At 42.7% G+C, this 21,812-nt stretch overlaps 2 protein-coding genes across 3 annotated transcripts; one reads left to right on the plus strand and one right to left on the minus strand.

Annotated features, from left to right (window-relative positions):
* Positions 1 to 5,359: 5,359 nt before the first annotated feature.
* LOC112263249 lies at positions 5,360 to 8,864 on the minus strand. The gene is made up of 4 exons (XM_024439312.2): positions 8,369 to 8,864; positions 6,171 to 6,214; positions 5,719 to 5,825; positions 5,360 to 5,570 (listed from the first exon to the last, which is right to left on the minus strand). Exons 1-4 carry the CDS (start codon positions 8,740 to 8,742, stop codon positions 5,475 to 5,477), a joined length of 621 nt encoding a protein of 206 aa, XP_024295080.1. The 5' UTR covers positions 8,743 to 8,864; the 3' UTR covers positions 5,360 to 5,474.
* A 3,099-nt stretch (positions 8,865 to 11,963) lies between these two features.
* On the plus strand, positions 11,964 to 20,349 carry LOC112263246 (annexin A1). 2 transcript variants are annotated; one of them, XM_024439305.2, is made up of 13 exons: positions 11,964 to 12,122; positions 12,818 to 12,902; positions 13,351 to 13,441; positions 14,249 to 14,343; positions 14,506 to 14,619; positions 15,717 to 15,807; positions 15,894 to 15,973; positions 16,066 to 16,122; positions 16,238 to 16,331; positions 17,059 to 17,154; positions 19,086 to 19,144; positions 19,464 to 19,586; positions 19,956 to 20,349. In XM_024439305.2, exons 2-13 carry the CDS (start codon positions 12,843 to 12,845, stop codon positions 20,013 to 20,015), a joined length of 1,020 nt encoding a protein of 339 aa, XP_024295073.1. In that variant the 5' UTR covers positions 11,964 to 12,122; positions 12,818 to 12,842; the 3' UTR covers positions 20,016 to 20,349. The 2 variants fall into 2 exon arrangements, with proteins under 2 accessions (XP_024295073.1, XP_024295074.1); XM_024439306.2 differs by having other exon boundaries at positions 11,968 to 12,122; positions 12,832 to 12,902.
* The last annotated feature ends 1,463 nt before the right edge of the window (positions 20,350 to 21,812 follow it).

Genomic DNA, 21,812 nt, shown 5'->3' on the forward strand with positions numbered 1-21,812 from the left:
TCTGTCAATAGCTCCTCTTATCATTTGTTTCACACTTGCACCCTGCTTACATACTAAAAAGGAACAAAAGGCCCTTGTTCCAATTCTGACTAAAACTACACACATCATCAGATTATAGTTTTATGATTCTAATATATTTCATACAATTATATGGTTTCAGGGTGGAATATTTTTAGTCATTATCATTAAACTCTCTGAGATATTCGGGACGGTAGCGTCCCACCCCGCCAAAGGCCAATGAAAGTGCAGGGCGACAAATTCAAAACAACAAAAATCTCATAATTAAAATTCCTCAAGCATACAAGTATTTTACACCATTTTAAAGATAAAATTCTCGTTAATCCAGCCACAGTGTCTGATTTCAAAAAAGCTTTACAGCAAAAGCACCACAAACGATTATGTTAGGTCACCACCAAGTCACAGAAAAACACAGCAATTTTTCCAGCCAACGAGAGGTGTCACAAAAAGCACAAATGGAGATATAATTAATCACTAACCTTTGATGATCTTCATCAGATGACACTCATAGACTTGGTGTTACACAATACATGTATGTTTTGTTCGATAAAGTGCATATTTATATCCAAAACATTTCTCATTTTACATTGGCGTGTTATGTTCAGTAGTTCCAAAACATGCGGTGATTTTGCAGAGAGCCACATCAATTTACAGAAATACTCATAATAAACATTGAAAAGAGATACAACTATTATACATTAAACTTTAGATAAACTTCTCCTTAATACAACCGCTGTGTCAGATTTTTTTTAAACTTTACGGAAAAAGCATACCATGCAATAATCTGAGTACGGCGCTCAGAGACCAAAACAGCCAAAGAGATATCCACCATGTTGTGGAGTCAACATTAGTCAGAAATAGCATTATAAATATTCACTTACCTTTGAGGATCTTCATCAGAATGCACTCCCAGGAATCCCAGTTCCACAATTAAAGTTTGATTTGTTTGATAAAGTTCATAATTTATGTCCAAATACCTCCTTTTGTTAGGTCGTTTGGTAAACAAATCCAAACGCGCGTGCAAGTCCAGCCGAAAGCTTGGGGCCTACGACGAAAAATCCAAAAAGTTATATTACAGGTCGCAGAAACATGTCAAGCAAAGTATAGAATCAATCTTTAGGATGTTTTTATCATAAATCTTCAATAATGTTCCAACCAGAGAATTCCTTTGCCTGTAGAAAAGCAATGGAACGCAAGCTAACTTTCACATGACCGCGCGTCACGAGCTCATGGCAATCTGACTCAATCCCCTCTCATTCGCCCCCCCCCCCTTTACAGTAGAAGCATCAAATACGATTCTAAAGACTGTTGACATCTAGTGGAAGCCTTAGGAAGTGCAATATGACCCCACAGATACGGTATATTGGAATGGCAATGGCAACAGTTTCATCAAAGACAGTACAGTATGAAGATAGGTTCAGAAGATTGCTTCTCCAATAGAAATCCCTAATCACACTTATAGGCGATGTCATGGCGATGTTGGCTAGCTCAGGGGTTCCCAAACTTTTTCACTCAGGCCCCCTTCCAGCATTGGGGAACATCCCGTGCCCTCCTGCGCGCGTGACACATCTATTTCAATGGGCACAAGCACTGTAACACCAACTGTTCACACCCCTCTTGTTGGCGGAGAGAAAATGTTGTAGGTTTAAAGCTTATTTCATGCAATTCTCCACATTTTGTCATGGGGTGCAGAGAACATTTTGCCGTTTTTGAGCGAATTTTATTGCAATTCTATACATTTTGCCATGGCTAATGTGTATTCATGTGATATTTGAGCGACTCAAACATTGCAACAAAATATATGGGATAAAAATTCTTAGCTGGCATGGGCTAGTTAATCTGGGCATTTCTGACAAGTTATAAATAGCTCTAAGGTTTGCAATGACTGACATGACAAGAGGAAAACTGATCAAGCACTACCTCATTTCAAAATTGCACCTTGTGCATTCTACTGTTGCAGCTTTCAAGAGTAAGTTGAAAGTTGGACTGAGTTCCCCTTAGACCCCACAGTTTGGGAACCAATGGCTAGCTAAACTCAGTGTAGAAACACATTATCAGGTCTAACGGTCATCTCGTGGCGAACTGTGCGTATGCAGGCCTTCAAATCAAAGGCAGTCCTTTGATATGAAGTTGTTTTTGACGAAAATGAATGTCACTTTCACAAGATGTGAGTAATAACATGTTCAGCCTCTTAAGACATTGACTAGATTTTGAGGAAATTAACAACTAAGGAGGAATCTTTCACTTCTCTCATTGACTTCTCAAACTGTTTAGTCTGTTTCGCAAGCGTTCCTGGAAGTCTCGCGATGTTGTGCCTTTGGGTTTAAAAACTTTGTGAGTCCGTGTTACAGGTGAAAAGGACTCAACCACATGATTGCCCTACCATCCCATATAGTCAGCTGTTCATTCCACAAAATGTTTTTGCTAAGAATATAAACAGTTATGAAGGTTATTTTCATCCATAACAGTCTGTTACACAGTTATGCGTAATTGTGACAGCCCTAATAAACCAATGCAATCCCCTCATTCATCATGCGCAGGAATGTGAGGTGTTTTCAATTATGGTCCGCCAAGAGCAGTGTAAAGGGAGGTTCTATCTTACTGATCTATAAAGCAAACAAATATGCTACACTCAAAAAAAACATTGCCATGTGCAATCCTTGTTATCTGCCTATCCTTACAAAAATGAATAGTGTTCATTTGGACGCAGTAATTGCAAAATAAACTACAGTTGAACTACAAAATGACTGCACTAGGCCAGTGGTTCCCAAACTGTGGGGCGGCAGGGGGGACACACGGTGGCCCTGCACTAGGCTACTGCAGTTACAAAAAAAGTACAAAAGGCCAGCATCCCGGAGTCACCTCTTCACTGTTGACATTGAGACTGGTGATTTGCGTGTACTATTTAATGGAGTTGCCAGTTGAGGACTTGTGAGGCGTCCGTTTCTCAAACTAGACACGCTAATGTACTTGTCCTCTTGCTCAGTTGTGCACCAGGGCTTCCCTCTCCTTTCCATTCTGGATAGAGACAGTTTGCGCTGTTCTGTGAAGGGAGTAGTACAAAGCGTTGTCCGAGATCTTCAGTTTCTTGGCAATTTCTCGCATGGAATAGCCTTCATTTCTCAGAACGAGAATAGACTGACGGGTTTCAGAAGAAAGTTCTTTGTTTCTGGCCATTTTGAGCCTGTAATCGAACCTACAAATGCTGATTCTCCAGATACTCAACCAGTCTAAAGGCAGCCAGTTTTATTGCTTATTAACCACAACAGTTTTCAACTGTGCTAACATAATTGCAAAAGGATTTTCTAATGATCAATTAGCCTTTTAAAATGATAAACTTGGATTAGCTAACACAACGTGCCATTGGAGGGATGGTTGCTGATAATGGGCCTCTAGATAATCCATAAATAAAATCTGCCGTTTCCAGCTACGATAGTAATTCACAACATGAACAATGTCTACACTGTATTTCTGATCAAAATTATGTCATTTTTTAATGGCCAAAAAAAACTCCCCCCCCCAAAAAAAAAACAAGGACATTTAAGTGACCCCGAACTTTTGAACGGTAGTGTATAGACACACCCCTCAAGTATGGAAACACTTCTGAAAGAAGTAAAATGCTCTACGCATTTGACTGGTTTGTGCCCAATTGACACCGCCCCCAGTTAGAGGGGAATAAAGCAGCCTTAGTGTTACAAAGGAACTTTATTTAAACACACAAGGAAGATGAGTATGGGAATGTATACTGAACAAAAATATAAACGTAACATAAGGTGTAACGTAGACGCAGGAAGCAGGTGCAGTTAGTGAGTTTAATATCAATGAACCTGGAATGATGCAAAATCAGAGAAGCATCTGACACAGAAACAAACAACACTACCTGAAAACTAGTAACAAAAGAGTGCTATTAGAAGGGTAAATAAGCAGGGAGCAATGAGGTCCCGTTGTGACTGATGAGATGCAGGTGTGCATGAAGATGGGTTGCCAGGACCAGTAGTTAGTAGACCGGTGATGTCGAAGGGGGGAGACGGAGTACAACACCCCCCCCAGGTGAAAACAGCAATTTACACAACCAGTGTACATAACTATCATGTTACCATCATTTAAAGTAATACACTACACCCACCCCCCCCCCCCGTTAGCATGCACAATTTTTGCGGGGCTTCCTCGATGTCCAGGAGAGGTGGAGTGTTGTGCGGGACATCGTCAGCCAGGAGACCAGGAACCACTGGCCTTAAGAGGGAAACGTGAAAAGAGGGTAGTCTGGTAGTTGGAGGAGAGTTATGATCTGTATGTTTAGTTGTTGACCCTCCGGAGGACCCCGAATGGCCCCATAAACAGGACTCCGCCTCTTACAGGGAAGACTGAGTGGGAGGTTCCTGGTGGAGAGCCAGATGCGATCGAACATGGGCGCCTGTGTGGGGGCAGGGGGGGGTATTACTTTAAATGAGTCATGTACACTGGTTGTGTAAATTGCTGTTTCCACTACGGCTGTGCACAGCTCATGTTCTTAACCCCACCCTCTACTCTAAAACTTGCATGTTCGAAATGAGGCATCTCCGTTCTGAACAAAGTCTCTCCTTATCCTCTATTCTAAGACCAACCCGTTCTTAACTCACAAGAGAACACAGAGGACTCAGAATATTTGGCCACCTCATCCAGTAGAGATCAGTTGGTTTGACACATTGAGACAGTTGTGGTGGATTAAGGAGAAGTAACAAGGTTGGGCTTTATAAAGCAAGCCCCAAATCAGAATCTCTGAGCTCGCTCTAGTCACACTGTGTATGCTGACTTGCTCCCTTATTAATACTTTTTGAATAAAGAATATCTGATTGTTAATGGTTCATGTCTCTCCTCATTATGGATTAGAATATCCACAACACCTCACTGCTGTGGTGAACCACCTGCTCCTTCTGAGGCAGATGACGCTTCGGTCTGGCTTGGAGTCCATGGGGCCAGGGCTGGCTGGTAACCCAGAATACACTGGAAGGTAGTCAGCCTGGGGGATGAATGACACAACTAATTCTGGGCATACTCCACCCAAGGAAGGAATCGGGCCTGTCATGACAAATAGTGTCCTCTGCGTCACAAAGGGATTCTATAAACTATTAGCGTCTGTTGCTGTATCAACGGTGTGATGACCCAATGATTAGAGTTTGAGATTACCGCCTAAATGACATTCTTTTCATCGTCGCTATGCAAACAAGGCAGAGTTCCGACTACAATTTCACTGTTTGAACAAGTTGCTTAACTAATCAAATGAAAACATTAATTCAAACTACTTTTGGGTACCTTGAAATCCATGTCTTAAACATCGCTACGTTACTGGCAAACAAAGTGTAATCTGCGTGACACATTAAAGTTACTTACTCTACGAAGTAAGTAAGTCTCCACTCCATTCATAAGCAAATCCGTTTAATTTTTTATCTGGGTCTCACATTATAAAGCAAGAAAACTTAACAGATAATGACAACAGTATCTGATGTTATGTAGTTGGTAATGGAGGACATCAGGTGTATCCAGGTCTGGGTGTTAGGCAGAACCCCTAGCTCCTGGAGAACAGGAGCAGAATTTAGAGGGAACAGGTAGGAGACCGAGACAAACACACAGGTTACACTTTACTGTGAGAAAATGTGATGATTAGTGCGGTGTTAGAAATGGGAGATATGTACGTTAACACTTTTGGAAGGTATAGCTTACCTCAAGCTGGTCCCCCTCCGACTCAGAGCACAAAGAATCAGAGTGATCTGAACTCACTGGTTCCAGTGGATGGGACACCTCCCCTCCCCTCTGTCTAGCGAAGACACCTAGTTAAGGTCATTTGGAGTTACCATAATTGCTTACACCTATCCATTTGATTAATCAGGTTTACCTTACAGCTAGACACCTCAATATGACAGACATAACTACATCAGTTGAGGCTCCTGAGGGGGAGGACGGCTTATAATAATGATTCGAATGGAGTCAATTGAATGACATCAACCACATGGAAACCACGTGTTGGATACCATTCCATTCACGCCATTCCAGACATTATTTTGAGCCATCCTCCCCTCAGCAGCCACCACTGAACAATAGGTATAGCTAGCAAGATGGAAAATGGTTGTACATAGCTACATACATCCAGTTATCTAATAGAAGCTTAACGTTACCCTGAATGGTTGTCGAGATCAGTGGTTTCTTCATAGTACTTCGCCTGTTTGGAAAGATAAAAAGAAAAATCTGCCATTGAAGTGCAAGCTACAATAACAGTAGTTAGCTAGAGTTAGATAAATAAAACAGCCACTGTAAATGGCTAGGCAGGCTGAGGTAAATAAGTACAGTAGCTAGTAACGTCAATCTAAAAACAGATTAAATTATTATATAAAGACATGGTAAAGAAAGTGTGTTCTCTTTCCAGTCCTCTGAAGCAGCAGGTAGTCAGGTTGTCACCATCAAAAACACCATCCATGGATAGCAATTCTGAGGAAATAATTTTGCGTGGACTGCGCGAGTGTTTATGCGGTGAAATAGAACTGCCTGCAATCTCCTTCCTTCACGAGCGCTATGAAGTAAAATAGAGCCAAGCAACCAGCATAGCAATGGACGCTTTGGTTCATTTTGTAATCCGGTCAGAATGTTCTCGCAACAGCCCTAGCAACAGAAGCTAGAACTCGTCGAATCCCATTGTGGTGCAGAGGGGACACTATTTGGCATGACAGGCCCACTCCACCTGCCGGTCCTGGCAGTGACTCCTCAGGAACCTCCCCAGCTCCAGGTTCTCTCTCCACCTGCCTGTTCGACTGAGGCCAGTACCTGGAGGTGAGGCTGACTGTGACCCCCAGCTTCTCCATGAAGGCTTTCCATAACCGTGATGTGAATTGTGGGCCTCCAGAAGGCCATAGTGCCAGAAGACCTGCTGGAACAGTGCCTCAGTGACCTGGAGAGCGGTAGGGAGCCCAGACAGGGTGAAACGGCATGATTTAGAGAATCTGTCCACTATCAGCAAAATTATGGTAAACCATCAAAAGAGGGGAGATCAGTACCAAAGTCAATGGACTGACGAGACCACGGACACTGAGGCACAGGAAGGAGTTGTACTGTTGGAGCGTTGCGGGGGGATTTGGATTGTCAATTCAGGTTCAGATTGTGCTCAGTGGGCTACGTCCTGCGCCAAAGTGGGCCACTAGTATTTATCAGAAAGGGATTGATAGTGTGGGTGATAGAGTGTCCAGTGGCGAGGGATGTGTGTGCCCAGGCCAACAGCCTAACGCTCACCCCTGTGGGAACATAGCTGCGCTCTGGAGGGCAGGTGGCAGGAGTGGGTTTCACTCCAGAGCCTGGCGGATGTCCACATCTACATCCCAACACACAGGGCCAAAAATATGGCAGGACCAATTGATTGGCTGGTGGACACTCACAGGGCTCTCAACCGGCATGGAACCACAGGATACGGAAAAGCAGGTCCTCAGACATCCTGATCACCAAGCGGTAATTTTCCTACTTGACCATGTGATGTTGGAGCCACGGGAGATCAAGGATTACCTTGTGTACAGGTGCGGAGGGAAGGCTTTCCTGGTGCATAGGTCCCACCGTGTGTATCACTGAGCTGAATCCCAAAGGTTCTGTGTCCAGAGCTTGGATAGGAAAAGGAGAGGAGAACAGGTATGAGGTTAAGTTCAGGGAGGAAGCGAAGACCTGGTCGATGAAGTTCCACTAGAGCTAGATACAACACTTGAGCAACAGCCAGCGAAATAGGAACCGTAAAGGGTTTGGCAGAAAACAATGAAAATGGAATACTCATGCCAACCCTGGGATATGGAAGGTCACGTGGCCGCCCCTCTGCACTAGTGGAACATACCAGTGGATGCCCTAACCATGGAGGTTAGGGCGTACCGGACACCACTGACGCCGGTAACCCTCCTGGCCGCAATAGGGACAGAGACCCAGCTGTCTCTGGCGATGCCACGGAGAGGTGTTGCCCCTACCTCCATGGGGTTCAGGTTCGGATTCAGAATGGTCAACAAGGAGGGAGAGAGGCAATGGGGGGGTACAGACGCTCCCAAAGGTTATCCAGACGGATGACCATTGGATTGAGTGAGTCGAAGGTTAAAGTGTCATCTCAGCATGCCAACTGCAGCTTGACCTCTTCGCGCAACCCTCTTCTGAATAGGGTGCAGAGCACCGGTTCATTCCATCCGCTGGATGCTGCTACTGTCTGAAAGGTGAGTGCTTATGCCACCGTGGTCTGGCCTTCCTGCCGTAGTTGGAGTAGGCGCTCACCCCCCTCTGGTGGATGGTTGAAGACCCAGCTGAACCCTTCATAGGAACCAATATCCGCCAGACAACCGTAGCCCACTCCAACGCTCACCTGGTCTGCAGGGAAATAACCGTGGCAACCTTAGACCTCTCAGTGGTGTGGGCTCTCATCTGATGAGTGAAAGAGGGAGCACTGGAGTAGGAAGCCACGTGATTTGGATGGATACCCGTCATTTGTCTGGGAGGGACAAACGGGCATCGTTGACATGGGCGGACTATTGGACAGGCTGGGGTGCTGGCTCGACCGGTGGTGGAGAATCCTCCAGTGGTTGGAGGTGACACCCCTCTGGAAATGTCGAAGAACCCAGAGGACCTCTTCCATAGCCATCCCCAGTTGTGCCAGCTGGTCGTGGTGTTGGAGAAGTAAGTGTCTCTATTTGCTGACCATCTGGGAGATGTCCTGCGTAACTTAACCGCTGATTCCATTTGGTGAGGTAGTATTTTGTAACATAGACACAGGTAATCAGGACACAGTTAGTGAGTTCAATAACATGGACCAAAACAAGAGCAGCGCCTGACATGAAAACACAAGCAATACTACCTGAAAACAAATGATAAAAGAGTGATATAAGAAGGGTAAGTAATCAGGGAGTAATGAGGTCCAGGTGTGAGTGATGATGAGACGCAGGTATGCGTAAATGGTGGTTGCCAGGTGTGTGTAAATATGGGTTGCCAGGACCAGTGGTTAGTTGACCGGCGACGTCGAATGTCGGAGGGGAGGAGTGGGACTAGACATGACAGTTGGTCCCATGTTTCATGAGCTGAAGTAAAAGATCCCAGAAATGTTCTATATGCACAAAAAGCTTATTTCTCTCAAATGTTGGGCACAAATTTGTTTACATCTTTGTTAGTGAGCATTTCTCCTTTGTCAAGATAATCCATCCACTTGACAGGTGTGTCATATCAATTAGCTGATTAAACAGCATTATCATTACACAGGTACACCCTGTGCTGAGGACAATAAAAGGCAACTCTAAAATGTGCAGTTTTGTCACACAACACAATGCCGCAGATGTCTCAAGATTTGAGGGAGCGTGCAATTGACATGCTGACTGAAGGAATGTCCACCAGAGCTGTTACCATAGAATTGAATGTTCAATTCTCTACCATAAGCCGCCTCCAATGTCGTTCTAGAGAATTTGGCAGTATGCCCAACTGGCCTCACAACCGCAGACCACGTGTAACCATGTAGCCCAGGACCCCCGCTTCTTCTACCTGCACATATTGCAATACAGCTATACACCAAGGCAGCATAAAACATTAGTAACAACTAACTGTTAAGAACAATCTACACTTCACACAACTCACTTTGGGCACGCACACCATCCTAGAAGTCCAGCGATATGAGTGAGTCCAGTTGTTGATGGGCAGAGACAAAGATGTTGCTCTCTACCACTGCTTGAGGGAGACTGCAAGTATTGTGTGACCTGTATGGTTAAGAGGATGAGCAGATGTCCGGCCCCCTAACAACCTTCCTAGCAACCTATCCGGAAACAGCTCCCACAGGTCAGGGGGAGTTTGTGCTAACCTGCTGTTTTTGAATCTCTCTCTCTCTCTCTCTCTACGGCAGCTGCTGTTTCGACCTCTGAAAGCTGCAATATGTAACTTTTTGGGCGATCTGACCAAATTCACATAAAAATGTGTGTTATAGATATGTCATTTTCATTGAAAGCAAGTCTAAGAAGCAGTAGATATGTTCAACTGTATGTGCGTAATTTCTATGCTTCCCATTCTTATGTTTCGTTTTTTGGGGTCTTTTACTTTCAGTTTTGTACACCAGCTTTAAATAGCTGAAAATACAATATTTTTGGTTATTGAAAATATATTTCACAGTGGTTTGGATGGGACAATGATTACTTACACGATATATTGCTTGTTTTGTCAAATAAACGGAAAGTAGACAAACTATGTTAGCAACCAGGAAATGGTGTAGTGATTTCTGCATATTGCACCTTTAAGGGAACCCCTTTTGGCTCAATTACACTCCCAGAGGCAAAACTTTCATAGCCTAACGCCTCAATCACACCAACATTGGCTACGCAGATAGAACAATGAGACAGTTATTTCACCAGATTTATAAATTTGAAGCATCCACTTTGCGTTTCCACTCACTACCAAATATACCAAATATGGTAGTGAGAGGAAGCCTACTGGCCAGCTGTGGGAGTGGTTTTGGGCAGACATTCTGCAGATTTTCTCACTGATGACACATTTGATCTCAATATAGTTATCAACAAACTGGACTACGTTTTGTAGACTTTACCCTTTGAAAAATCTTTTAAAAAGCACGTTGTTTAGAAGGAGTACAAAGGCGAATGGAGTCATTGCACACGTGCACTTCACAGAGGTGGCGTTCCCTGACGGAAATATGCGGGTGCACGCTAGAACGCGTCAATTGAATCTTGCTAGTTCGTGCTTGGCTATGCCCACTTCCTTGCTTGTTCTGCCCACTATGACTCATTTATTCCCATTGGAAACGACAGGTTGTGGTCTATCTTGGTTTAGTTATAAAAATCTTTGTAGTTATTTCATTTTGGTACACCTGGGACCAGATTCACAAAACCTTCTTAAGAAGAAATGTCTTCTTAACTGCCATTTTTCCTAAAGAAGAAAGTTAAGCAAATGTCTTATGTTTCTTCTTAAGCAAAAAATTAAGAAGAAATTAGATTCTTGAAAATAAAGTTATTGGAAATGTTCTTAATTCCAAGACAGCTAAACCGTCTTAAACTCAGGTCAGTGAGAGAAAAAGCAATTGAAAGCAATTGAACATGTTTAGCTAGATAGCTAGCAAAAACGGTTGCCTGGCAACAAACATCTTAATAATATTTGTAATACGATTTTTCAGAAGAAAATCATTAAATCTTGAGATATTGTTGAGTAATTGGACTTACGAAGCATTTTATGAACTTCTTAATTTTTTTCTTAAGAAGCTTCTTACATTTTTGCGTAAGAAGTGTTTTGTGAATCTGGGCCCCGAAGTACATACATTTCCAATAGAACGCTGGGTTTGCCTTGCTGCATTGCGTTGCAGAGGCAGTTGCAGTGCGTCCTGTGTAGTGCGTATGGGGTAGACTAGTCTAGATGATGAGATTATTATTGATAAGAGCGATAATACTTGTATTTCTCAAACAGCAGTCAAGCATCATGTCACCAGAATAAGACCCTTGATGTTTATTAGAAAGGCGCATCAAGATCACTCTGCACTTTCACCAGGAGGTTGGTGGCACCTTAATTGGGGAGGACGGGCTCATGGTAACGGCTTGAGCGGAATAAGTGGAATGGTATCACATACATCAAACACATTATTTCCACGTGTTGGATGCCATTCAATTTGCACATTTCTAACATTTTACCTAAACTTCCTGTTTCCATCAGAGCTGTTTTGATTTACTCACATACAAAACTGGAATGGAAACGTGGTTTAAGAAATCTATTTTTACCTCTCAATTTGTAGTGTATATATTAAATATGTCATTTGTTAACATCAACTCAAGAGGGTAATTGAACATTCCACATAACCAAATTGTGTCAGGATTTTCCGTTTTTTTCTCAATTTTCCTTATTGGACTGCATGGAAACTTTTCCGTAGTACCAGTCATGGCAGTGAAGCGCGATTGTGGGATGCACGTTGCTAGGTGGGGTTTATCGTGTGGTTGTATAAATACATGAGCGCAACTTCACAACGCCTCTGCAAGCTCAGTCTGAGAAAGTTTTCCAGTCCCTTTCTTTGGGCAGCGGGTAAAATATCCTATTTTTGATTCAATAGACCTACTCCAGGAAATTGAACACCGCGACATCGAGCCCAGGTAACAGTAATTTGTTTGAACCGTGTTAAACTGGGAAACTAACTTGCCCGCTAGCCTACATTCTAAATACGGCTACGTTGTCAAGGAACTTTACTGTACTTAGCCTACATCCTTGTTTGTCGTTTAGGTAGGCGTGTGTGCGTGGCTGGCGTAGTAGTAACTTTTTCATAATTATTTTTGATGAATACTTTTATGTAGGGGATCCTGTTATGTCTTGAAAACCATTGAACTAATTGAGTAAAATTGACGAAACGGTTAAAGTTTTGGGCGAGTTCTACATGATTCTAATTCTAGGCGTGGTCATCACACGACTTTTGCCATACCGTTGTGAAATAGATGGGGGCAATTTGTTCTGCGGTGACAAATGCATCATTTGTGCATAAACACGAATTATATCCACATGTTATAGGCATGTTTAATTTTACTCTATGTAATGATGATTATCCTATGTAAGTGGCAGTCATAGCCAAATATTTTTTTTTTTGTACCAGATTCAATGAGGCATAAAGTGTACGAGGTTGTTGGATGAGTCCACTGAAATTTTAAATTGACCAAATTGGTCTTGTACTGTAGCATATTCTGGAAACAAAGAAAGAGCCTTTCATCCCTCGCATTTCTGAGTGTTAAATGAAAAGGCCTTGGTGTTCAATACAAAGGATATTATTAATACTGTGGTTATTATTGAATCCCCCTAGTCCTTTCTCTTCAGACCGTGCCACCATGTCCTTCATCGCAGCCTTCTTGCAGCAGACTGTCTATCTGGGCCTGCCCGATGACTCGGTGAGGTTCTGCTCCACTTTCTAGGGGGAACTTCCCAAATCTCCTTCCCCCCTTCTTGTGGTATGCATGTGTGGAAAGTTACCAGGCAGTGTTTGTACATGTGTAGCTGGATAGAAAGGAGGGGGACCGGGGAGGTAGGACAGAGAAGTGAGACCAAAACGGATGGCTGTTAAAGATAAAGAAAGGGGGTCAATCTGAGATACAAAATAATGGGAGGAGCATACTTGTGACTCAAAGGAATTTAGGAGCCCTTCCCTTCAGAAACAGTTGAAACCGGGGGAAAACTGCACAATTCCTGTGCTTTCCCCTGTTAGTAACATATTCTTTGTATGATTGTTAACATACTCTATGTGGTATGGGCTGTTCATTTCTTTGCTTCTATATCATTGTTCTGTATTGTGAAGATATACATTAATTCACTGCATGGAAACTAAGTGTTCTCTCTCAGACCTTACCCAATCAGGGCACTGTGACTCCTGACCCGCATTTCAGTGTCGATGGGGATGTAGGCATCTTGGATAAGGCCATCAAGGCCAAAGGTGAGATTGACATACTCTATATGTCTGTGTGTTACATATCTACTTTCACCCCTAGCTAGGTCCCCGTACCACAAAATGTCTCTCCATGCACTTTTTGTTTTCAATTTAAAGTTTTATTACCTTTTGTTTTTCAGTCAACAAACAAAACAATTCACATGTGGCAGACATAAATAATATAATTAAACAACACATTTCCAGCAGCACTATCATTAATTGTTAGATATTTCCAGCTTTGGCTGAGACGAGCACATTGATATACATCAATCACACACAATTCCTTAATCGCCCCATTCACTCTGTTAAGTTGGAAATATGTGACTCGTGTTAGGACACTAAGTGTATGTCTCGTGTACCTACTTCACAGGAGAGCCATTTGAATGTAAACTTTTTTTTTTTTAAATTTTGGGGCAGAAATGCCTTCTGGAACATGTGAACTTTTGTGTGCCTTAACAAATGTGTATGCCCTCTGTAAATAAGAACTTACAGTAGTGACATACATTTTCAAACCCACAACCCTGGCGTTGCAAGCGCCATGCTCTACCAACTGAGCCATACGAGTATCGTTTCTGTATTGAATATTGTGATACTAACACTGGTAGCAAAGTACAAAATTGACTCATGACAACAGTAGTGTGAGCATGTCCGGGTCAGTGTTCATTGTTTCTTGCTGGTGAGTAGTCAGGGTTGCTTCACCATTTGACTGGGGCCATGCAGAGATTTTGTATTAGTAAAAAAAAGGGCTCATGGATTAGGCAACATACGCAACAGCCTTTCTTATTGAACAAGGTCCTCCATCTTGTGATGTAGGTGTGGATGAGAACACCATCATTGATGTGCTGGTGAGGAGGAGCAACGCCCAGAGACAGCAGATCAAAGCTACCTATGAGAAGGCTAGTGGCAAGGTAAGCTGTGACACACTTACCAACACAGTTTGGTTTAGGATATGCAGCGGGTGGGTGGAGTTTGCACTTTAGAACCGATGGCATGATACAAATTGTGCAAACTCCAGCCTAACACACACACTTGTGTATGACTGTGGAAGAGTGTCACCCCTCTCTCTGCAGCCTCTGGAGACTGCCCTGAAGTCAGCCCTAAAGGGAGACCTGGAGGATGTGGTTCTGGCTCTGCTCAAGACCCCAGCCCAATATGACGCCCAACAGCTCAAACTGGCCATGAAGGTAAACGTGCACGCAGCTAGTCACTCACTAACTCTGAATATACTACTACTTAGATTACAAACAACTGTGCAGATTCCCTCTTGTTTGGGTAAGCCTAGAGACTGTAACAGAATACAAATATTTAAAGAGTAATCAGTGGTGGGGAAAAGTACCCAATTTTCAACTTGAGTAACCGTAAAGATACCTCAATAGAAAAGGACTCAAGTAAGACACCCAGTGAAATTCTACTTGAGTGAAAGTATTTAAGTATCGAAAGTATAAATAATATTATTAATCAAACCAGATGGCACTTTTATAACTTTTTATTTACAGATAGCCAGGGGCACACCAACATTCAGACATAATTTACAAACGAAGCCTGTGTTTAGTGAGTCCGCCAGATCAAAGGCAGTAGGGATGACCAGGGTCAAGTGTTCTGTTGATAAGTGTGTGAATTGGACCATTTTCCTGCCTTGCTAAGCATTCTAAATGTAACGAGTACTTTTGGGTGTCAGGGTAAATGTATGGATTAAAAAAATAATATTATTCTTTTAGGAATTTAGGGAAGTAATAGTACAAGTTGTCAAATATAAATACCCCAAAAAACAACTTCAGTAAAAGTACCTCAAAGTAATACTTAAGTACTTTACACCACTGAGTAATGAATCAGTTCTAAAGAAGGAGATGCGATGTCGTCATTCAGTGTTCTTGGTCTGCTGCTTAGTCACACCCACCCACTTCCTCACATTCAGCCCAGAGTGACTCATTCTGATGTATTATTACAATGTTGTGAGAGGCAAAAAGATGGGACTTTTACAACTGGTGGGACTGTTTTAATATGTGAGGAGACGGTGCTGACTAGTATCTACTGTACTTTAGATTTCATGATGTGCAGTGTGTGTGATGTGTCTGGTATAGCGGTAGACTTGAAAATGAGCTATTATTGAACAAGTGCAGGTAGTCCCTCCATGTTTTGTGTTTGGGGCATAATTAACACTGCCCTGCACTTTCTGTTTGTGTTATCCGATCCTGGACTTTTCTTAGCTTTACGACTGATGTGACCTGACCCTTTTGTCCTTGTTGACTGTTCACACCCCTCCCCTCAACTTCTCTCTCAGGGATTGGGCACAGACGAGGATACTCTGGTTGAGATTCTGGCCTCCAGGACCAATAAGGAGATCAGAGAGATAAAGAAAGTCTATAAGGGAGGTGTGTCCGCAATATGTAAATATGTCTATGTAAATGTCCTGTATGTGATATTTACAATTAACCAATCATGGCATTTTCATTGCTAGAATACAAAAAGGAGCTAGAGGATGACATCAAATCTGACACAGGCGCAGACTTCAGGAATGCTCTGCTCTCGCTCTGCAAGGTGTGTTTTATTCTTTGTGTTTATAGTTGGTTTAAAGCTAAATAGTTTGGCACAATTAACATCACTCACCCTCTCTCTCTTGCTTACTGTAGGCTACTAGGAATGAGGACACCATGGTGAACCAGGAACTTGCTGACAGTGATGCCAGGGTATGGAGGAGAGGAAGAGAGTGAATGTGTCAGAATCAAGGTTGGGCACCGCAAAGAGTCGCTGTGTAATGTGAACCCTGTGTGTGATGCCCGTGCCTACTGTATCTGTCTATAGGCCCTGTATGAGGCTGGAGAGAAGAGGAAGGGAACAGACTGCTCTGTCTTCATTGACATTCTGACCACCAGAAGTGCTCCTCAGCTCCGCCAAGGTGAATATACACACAAACTGCACATGTATATACACATTTGGTAAAGAAGACATTGCCCAGTAAGCTTACACTATTTCTTTTCTCACCACCTGTTCATTATGTCGTAGCCCTATAGTGTGATTTGTTTCTGTCATCAGTTAGACCAGGGGTGTCAAACATGTGGCCCACGAGCACATTCAATCTGGCCTGCGGGTGCTTTGGTAGGGGTGGGGGGGGTTATTTTATATATTCAGTCAACATTTTAAATGACAAACGAAATCAAGACTACAAATGGTAATGGACCTACATTCATAGTCCTGTCACTCTGGCCAGCTTACTAACAGTCATTGAAACGAAAGCTAACAGTCAGGGAGCATTGGAAGTGACATAGGACCTTATTTTTACTGCGAAGATGTATAGTACATTTTAAGTGTGGCCCTCCGAACCTCAGTGAAGACCGAATGCAGCCCGCAAAATTAGTCTGACACCCTTCCCGTTGAAGTCAGGCGACACATTTGTCCAGAATTTATTTTAGACACTTCATACATTTCTTTTCACTGCAAATACCTGAGTGTGGACTTCAATGATAAAAAATTCATGTTAATTTTGGTCAACACACCACAAATGCTAATAGAATCTAGATGTGTTTTTTTTCTCTTTTTCATACACTGCATGTACAAACACACATGGTTGATACTGTATAATAATTTCAAGTACATAATCCTTTCCCACTCTCTCTTTCTCTCAGCGTTTGAGAGGTATTCCAAGTACAGTAAGGTGGATGTGGCAAAGGCTATTGACCTGGAACTGAAGGGGGACATTGAGAACTGTCTGACTGCCGTAGGTGAGAGAGCACAGCCAGGTCCAAGCCTAGTAATATTCCAATACAGATTATTTGAGGAAATCACCCTCAATCCATGTCTTCTGCTGCATCACACCCTTCACTAGGCCTTAGTCCTGTAACATTACATCATGGGCTCCATTTTCTTCATTCAAGTAAGGCCACACTGAGTAAAATAAGTCTTGAGACTAAAATAATCGTCCTTTTTTTATATATAAATGTGGTGGCATATTCATATTATCCAATTACTGATTGCAAATGCCTGTCATTTCATTCCTCTTCTGTTTTGTGAGGACAATGGAGCTCTGTCTGACTTAAGAAAAGACCATAGGAACAGCTGGAAAATATCTTAGCTGACATTTTCAACTTCTCCCTGACCCAGTCTATAATGCCTACATGATTCAAGCAGACCAACATAGTCACTGTGCCCAAGAATGCCAAGGTAACCTGTCTAAATGGCATCTGTAGCCATGAAATGCTTTGCAAGGCTGGTCATGGCTCACATCACCACCATCCCAGACACCCCGGACCCACTCCAATTTGCATACCACCCCAAAGGATCCATAGATGATGCTGTCTTTTTTGCACTTAACACTGCCCTTTCCCACCTGGACAAAAGGAACACCTATGTGAGAGTGCTATTCATTGACTACAGCTCAGTGTTCAACACCATAGTGCCCTCAACGGTCATCACTAATCTCAGGACCTTGGGACTAAACACCTCCCTCTGCAACTGGGTCCTGGACTTCCGGAAGGGCCGCCTCCAGGTGGTGAGGGTAGATGATACATCCGCCACACTGACCCTCAACACGGGGGCCCCTCAGGGATGCGTGCTTAGTTCCCTCCTGTACTCCCTGTTCACCCACGACTCCGTGGCCGCTCACGACTCCAACACCATCGTTAACTTTGCTGACAACCCAACTGTGGTAGGCCTGATCACCTACGATGATGAGACAGCCTATAGGGAGGTTAGAGGCCTGGCAGTGTGATGCCAGGACAACCTCTCCTCAACGTCAGCAAGGCAAAGGAACGGATTGTGGACTACACGAAACAGTCGCTAAGGAATTGTCATTGTCCACACACAAACAGTTGTTAAAAGGCACAACAACGCTTCTTCCCCCTTAGGAGGCTGAAAAAAATTTGGCATGGGCCCTCAGATCCTCAAAGTTCTACAGCTGTACCATCGAATGTCTTGACTGGCTGCATCACGACTTGGTATGGCAACTGCTTGGCATCTGACTGCAAGGCACCACAGAGTAGTGTGTACGGCCCAGTACATCGCTGAGGCAGAGGTCCCTGCCATCCAGGACCTCTATGCTAGGCTGTGTCAGAGGAAGGCTCTACAAATTGTTAAAGACATCAGACACCCAAGTCATAGACTGTTCTCTCTGCTACCACACGGAAAGCGTTACTGATGCACAAAGTCTGGAACCAACAGGATCCTCTGCAGCTTCTACCCCTAAGCAATAAGACTGCTAAATAGTTAGTCCGGGGTAGCTATTTGGTTAACTGCATTGACCCTTTTTGCACAAACTCTTCTGACTCCTCACATAGACATTAGAGGCATATCTATCCTGTTGCCGAGTCACTTTACCCATACTTGTATGTACATATCTACCTCAATTACCTCATACCACTGCACATCGCCGCAGTCCTTGTACCCCGTGTGTATATAGCCAAGTTATTGTTACTCATTTATTTATTCCTTGTCTATTTTTCTCTGCATGGTTGGGAAGGGCCTGTAAGTAAGCATTTCACTGTCTACACCTGTTTACAAAGCATGTGTAATTAACATTTGATTGAATCCCCTCTACCTATCCCTCTTGTCCAACCTTAGCCCTTTGGGGGCCTTAAGCAAGTCCCTACCTTGAGACAGTTTTGGAGAATGACCCTTGTCGATGCTGTCACTTGACTGTTTTTCCTTTGTCTTTCAGTGAAGTGTGCTGGAAGCAAGCCTGCTTTCTTTGCTGAGAAGCTCAACTTGGCAATGAAGGTGTGTTAACTGTTAAACATTGTTAGGTTTTATGTACCAGATGAGAGGTTGCTCTGGGTCCTGATCATTATGGTACATAACAGAAATGCATATTAAAAACAAAAATTAGCATTTCTTGTTGGAAAAATCCTGGTAGTGTCCCTGTTTAGTACATTTTTCTACTTAAGGAATACAACCTTGTTTTAAGATGTGACATTCTATACAAGAACACTGGTTATGCACATGCTGTACAAGACAGCACAAACAGATCTGGATTCAGGCTAAGGAGCTTCCACTATCCGGTTATACATCTTCAGTTTGTGTCTGTGCCATACCCCAGGGTAAAGGAACCAGGACCAATATTCTGACCCGGGTCATGGTGAGCAGGTCTGAAGTCGACCTGGCCCGGATTAAACAGGAGTACAAGAAGACGTTTGGGAAAACCCTCTCCCAGGAAATTCTGGTGAGCAAACATCTCCGCTGCCTTTAGTGTCAATAAAAGACAAGTTACTGTTTTCCCAGATTAAGCATAGTACTGGACTAAAAATCTAATTAAACAGATCCTCCATTGAGAATGTTTTATATCCAGGACTAGACTTAATCGGGGTCTGGGGACTTGACACCACCCCCTCCGAGTTAAGTAATGCATCACATTGTATAAGGCATTCTGATTACTAGGTCCAATCGGCATCTGGACAAAAGACAAACCATTTGGGAAATATGGCATCTGAAAATAATTTAACTAAAATGTTATAATGGTGTGACATGTCTAAACACGATTGACCTTTACATTTTGCAGAGTAACTCTGTGCTCTGTCTCTTACCTCCTTAGGATGACACCAAGGGAGACTATGAGAAGATCCTACTGGCCCTGTGTGGAAGTGACAACTAACTTTCTCTCAGATCTCACTTGGAGCCAATTACCACAGTGCATGAGTGCCAATGGAGAATAATGTACATGATTAAATGTCCCCCCCCCCCAAATGCAAAATATTATGGTTCATGACAACTCTAAAATGGCAGTCATGATGCATTGTTCTCTACCTGCTAACAGCAATGAGCACAGTAAACATGGTAAGCAACATTGACAAATATTTAGCCAAGCTTCAGCAGACTTGAGGATCTATAGTGCAATATACCAGACACCATTTGTGTGGCAAGAATATGCAGTGGCGTGCCCTGGATAACTGGTCCTTTGTGCAAATAAAGTGTTTTGTGGCTCTGAATTAATCTGTGTCTATTTTTAAGTCTCTGCAACATTGCATGTTTATTATTTTCAAAGTGCAGCATATAGCTTAAGGTTTCATTTGAGAATCAACAACTTAAGACCATGCTGTGAGCTCAATTCACATTGTAAAACACAGGCAGACATGGTATGTGTGATTAATACAAATGAAGGATATCGCTCTCGATTTGTAAATGGCTTTAATTGTATTAAATCTACAGTAGCTAAGATGGTCATGTGATGTCAGTGCATGTAAAGCAGAAGAGGCTGGTGGGGGGGGGGGCAGTTTTTGGAGGATGGGCTCAATGTAATAGAGTAAAGGAAACAGTATCAAGCATACGGAAACCACATGTTTGATGCCGTTCCACTTATTCTATCCATTAAAATAAGACCATCCTGTAGCTGCTTCCTCTATAGTAAGGCCATTTTTTTTTGAAGAAGAAGAAGACCGGAAGAGGAACAAACAGACTTCTAAAAAAAAATGTAAATGTAAGGCGGGCCTAATTTCAATAACTTGACTGTTGCGCTCACCTTGGTCATCATGAAGTTCTTTGAAGGCTGGTCATGGCCCACATTAAGGCCAGCAGGCCAGGCACACTGGACCTACTCCAACAGATTCATGGAATATACTGTTTACATTGATTTTCACACAGCTGTAACATCTGGACAAGTGGAACATCTACGTGTGTATGCTGTTCATTAACTACAGTTCAGCATTCAGCATTGTTCCTTTCAAGTTGAAAGTCCGTGTTGCCCAGCAACAGCCCCAAAACATCACTGCTCTAGAGAAGATCTGCATGGAGGAATGGGCCAAAATACCAGCAACGGTGTGTGAAGACTTACAGAAAACATTTGACCTCTGTCATTGCCAACAAAGGGTATATAACAAAGTATTGAGAGACTTTTATTGACCAAATACTTATTTTCCACCATAATTTGCAAATAAATTCATTAAAAATCCTACAATGTGATTTTCTGGATTTTTTTCCCCCTAATTTTGTCTGTCATAGTTGAAGTGTACCTATGATGATAAATTACATATATTTTTAAGCAGGAGAACTTGCACAATTGGTGGCTGACTAAATTTTTTCCCCCACTGTACATGTACAAATTACCTTGATTAATCTGTATCCCGTACATTGACTCGGTACTGGTGTACCCCCTGTAAATAGCCTCGTTATTTTATTGAGTTACTTCCAATATTTTTTTAATATACTTAAAAGAAACAACTTTTGTAAATATTTTCCTGGATTGACTTCGCTAGCAACAATGAATATATTTAGCTATCAACAGACTTCTCACAATAGCACATTGATATATGTCACTGACTACTACCAAAGCTAAGTAGGACTGAGCTTGATTAAAACCCTGAATGGGAGACCATGATTTTTTGAAATCCAATTTATTTTCCACAGATTTCACATCACAATACATTGACAAATGAAATTGAAAAAACATTGATTC

This window comes from Oncorhynchus tshawytscha, linkage group LG12 (genome assembly GCF_018296145.1).
Source record: "Oncorhynchus tshawytscha isolate Ot180627B linkage group LG12, Otsh_v2.0, whole genome shotgun sequence".
NCBI classification, from domain to species: Eukaryota; Metazoa; Chordata; class Actinopteri; order Salmoniformes; family Salmonidae; genus Oncorhynchus; species Oncorhynchus tshawytscha.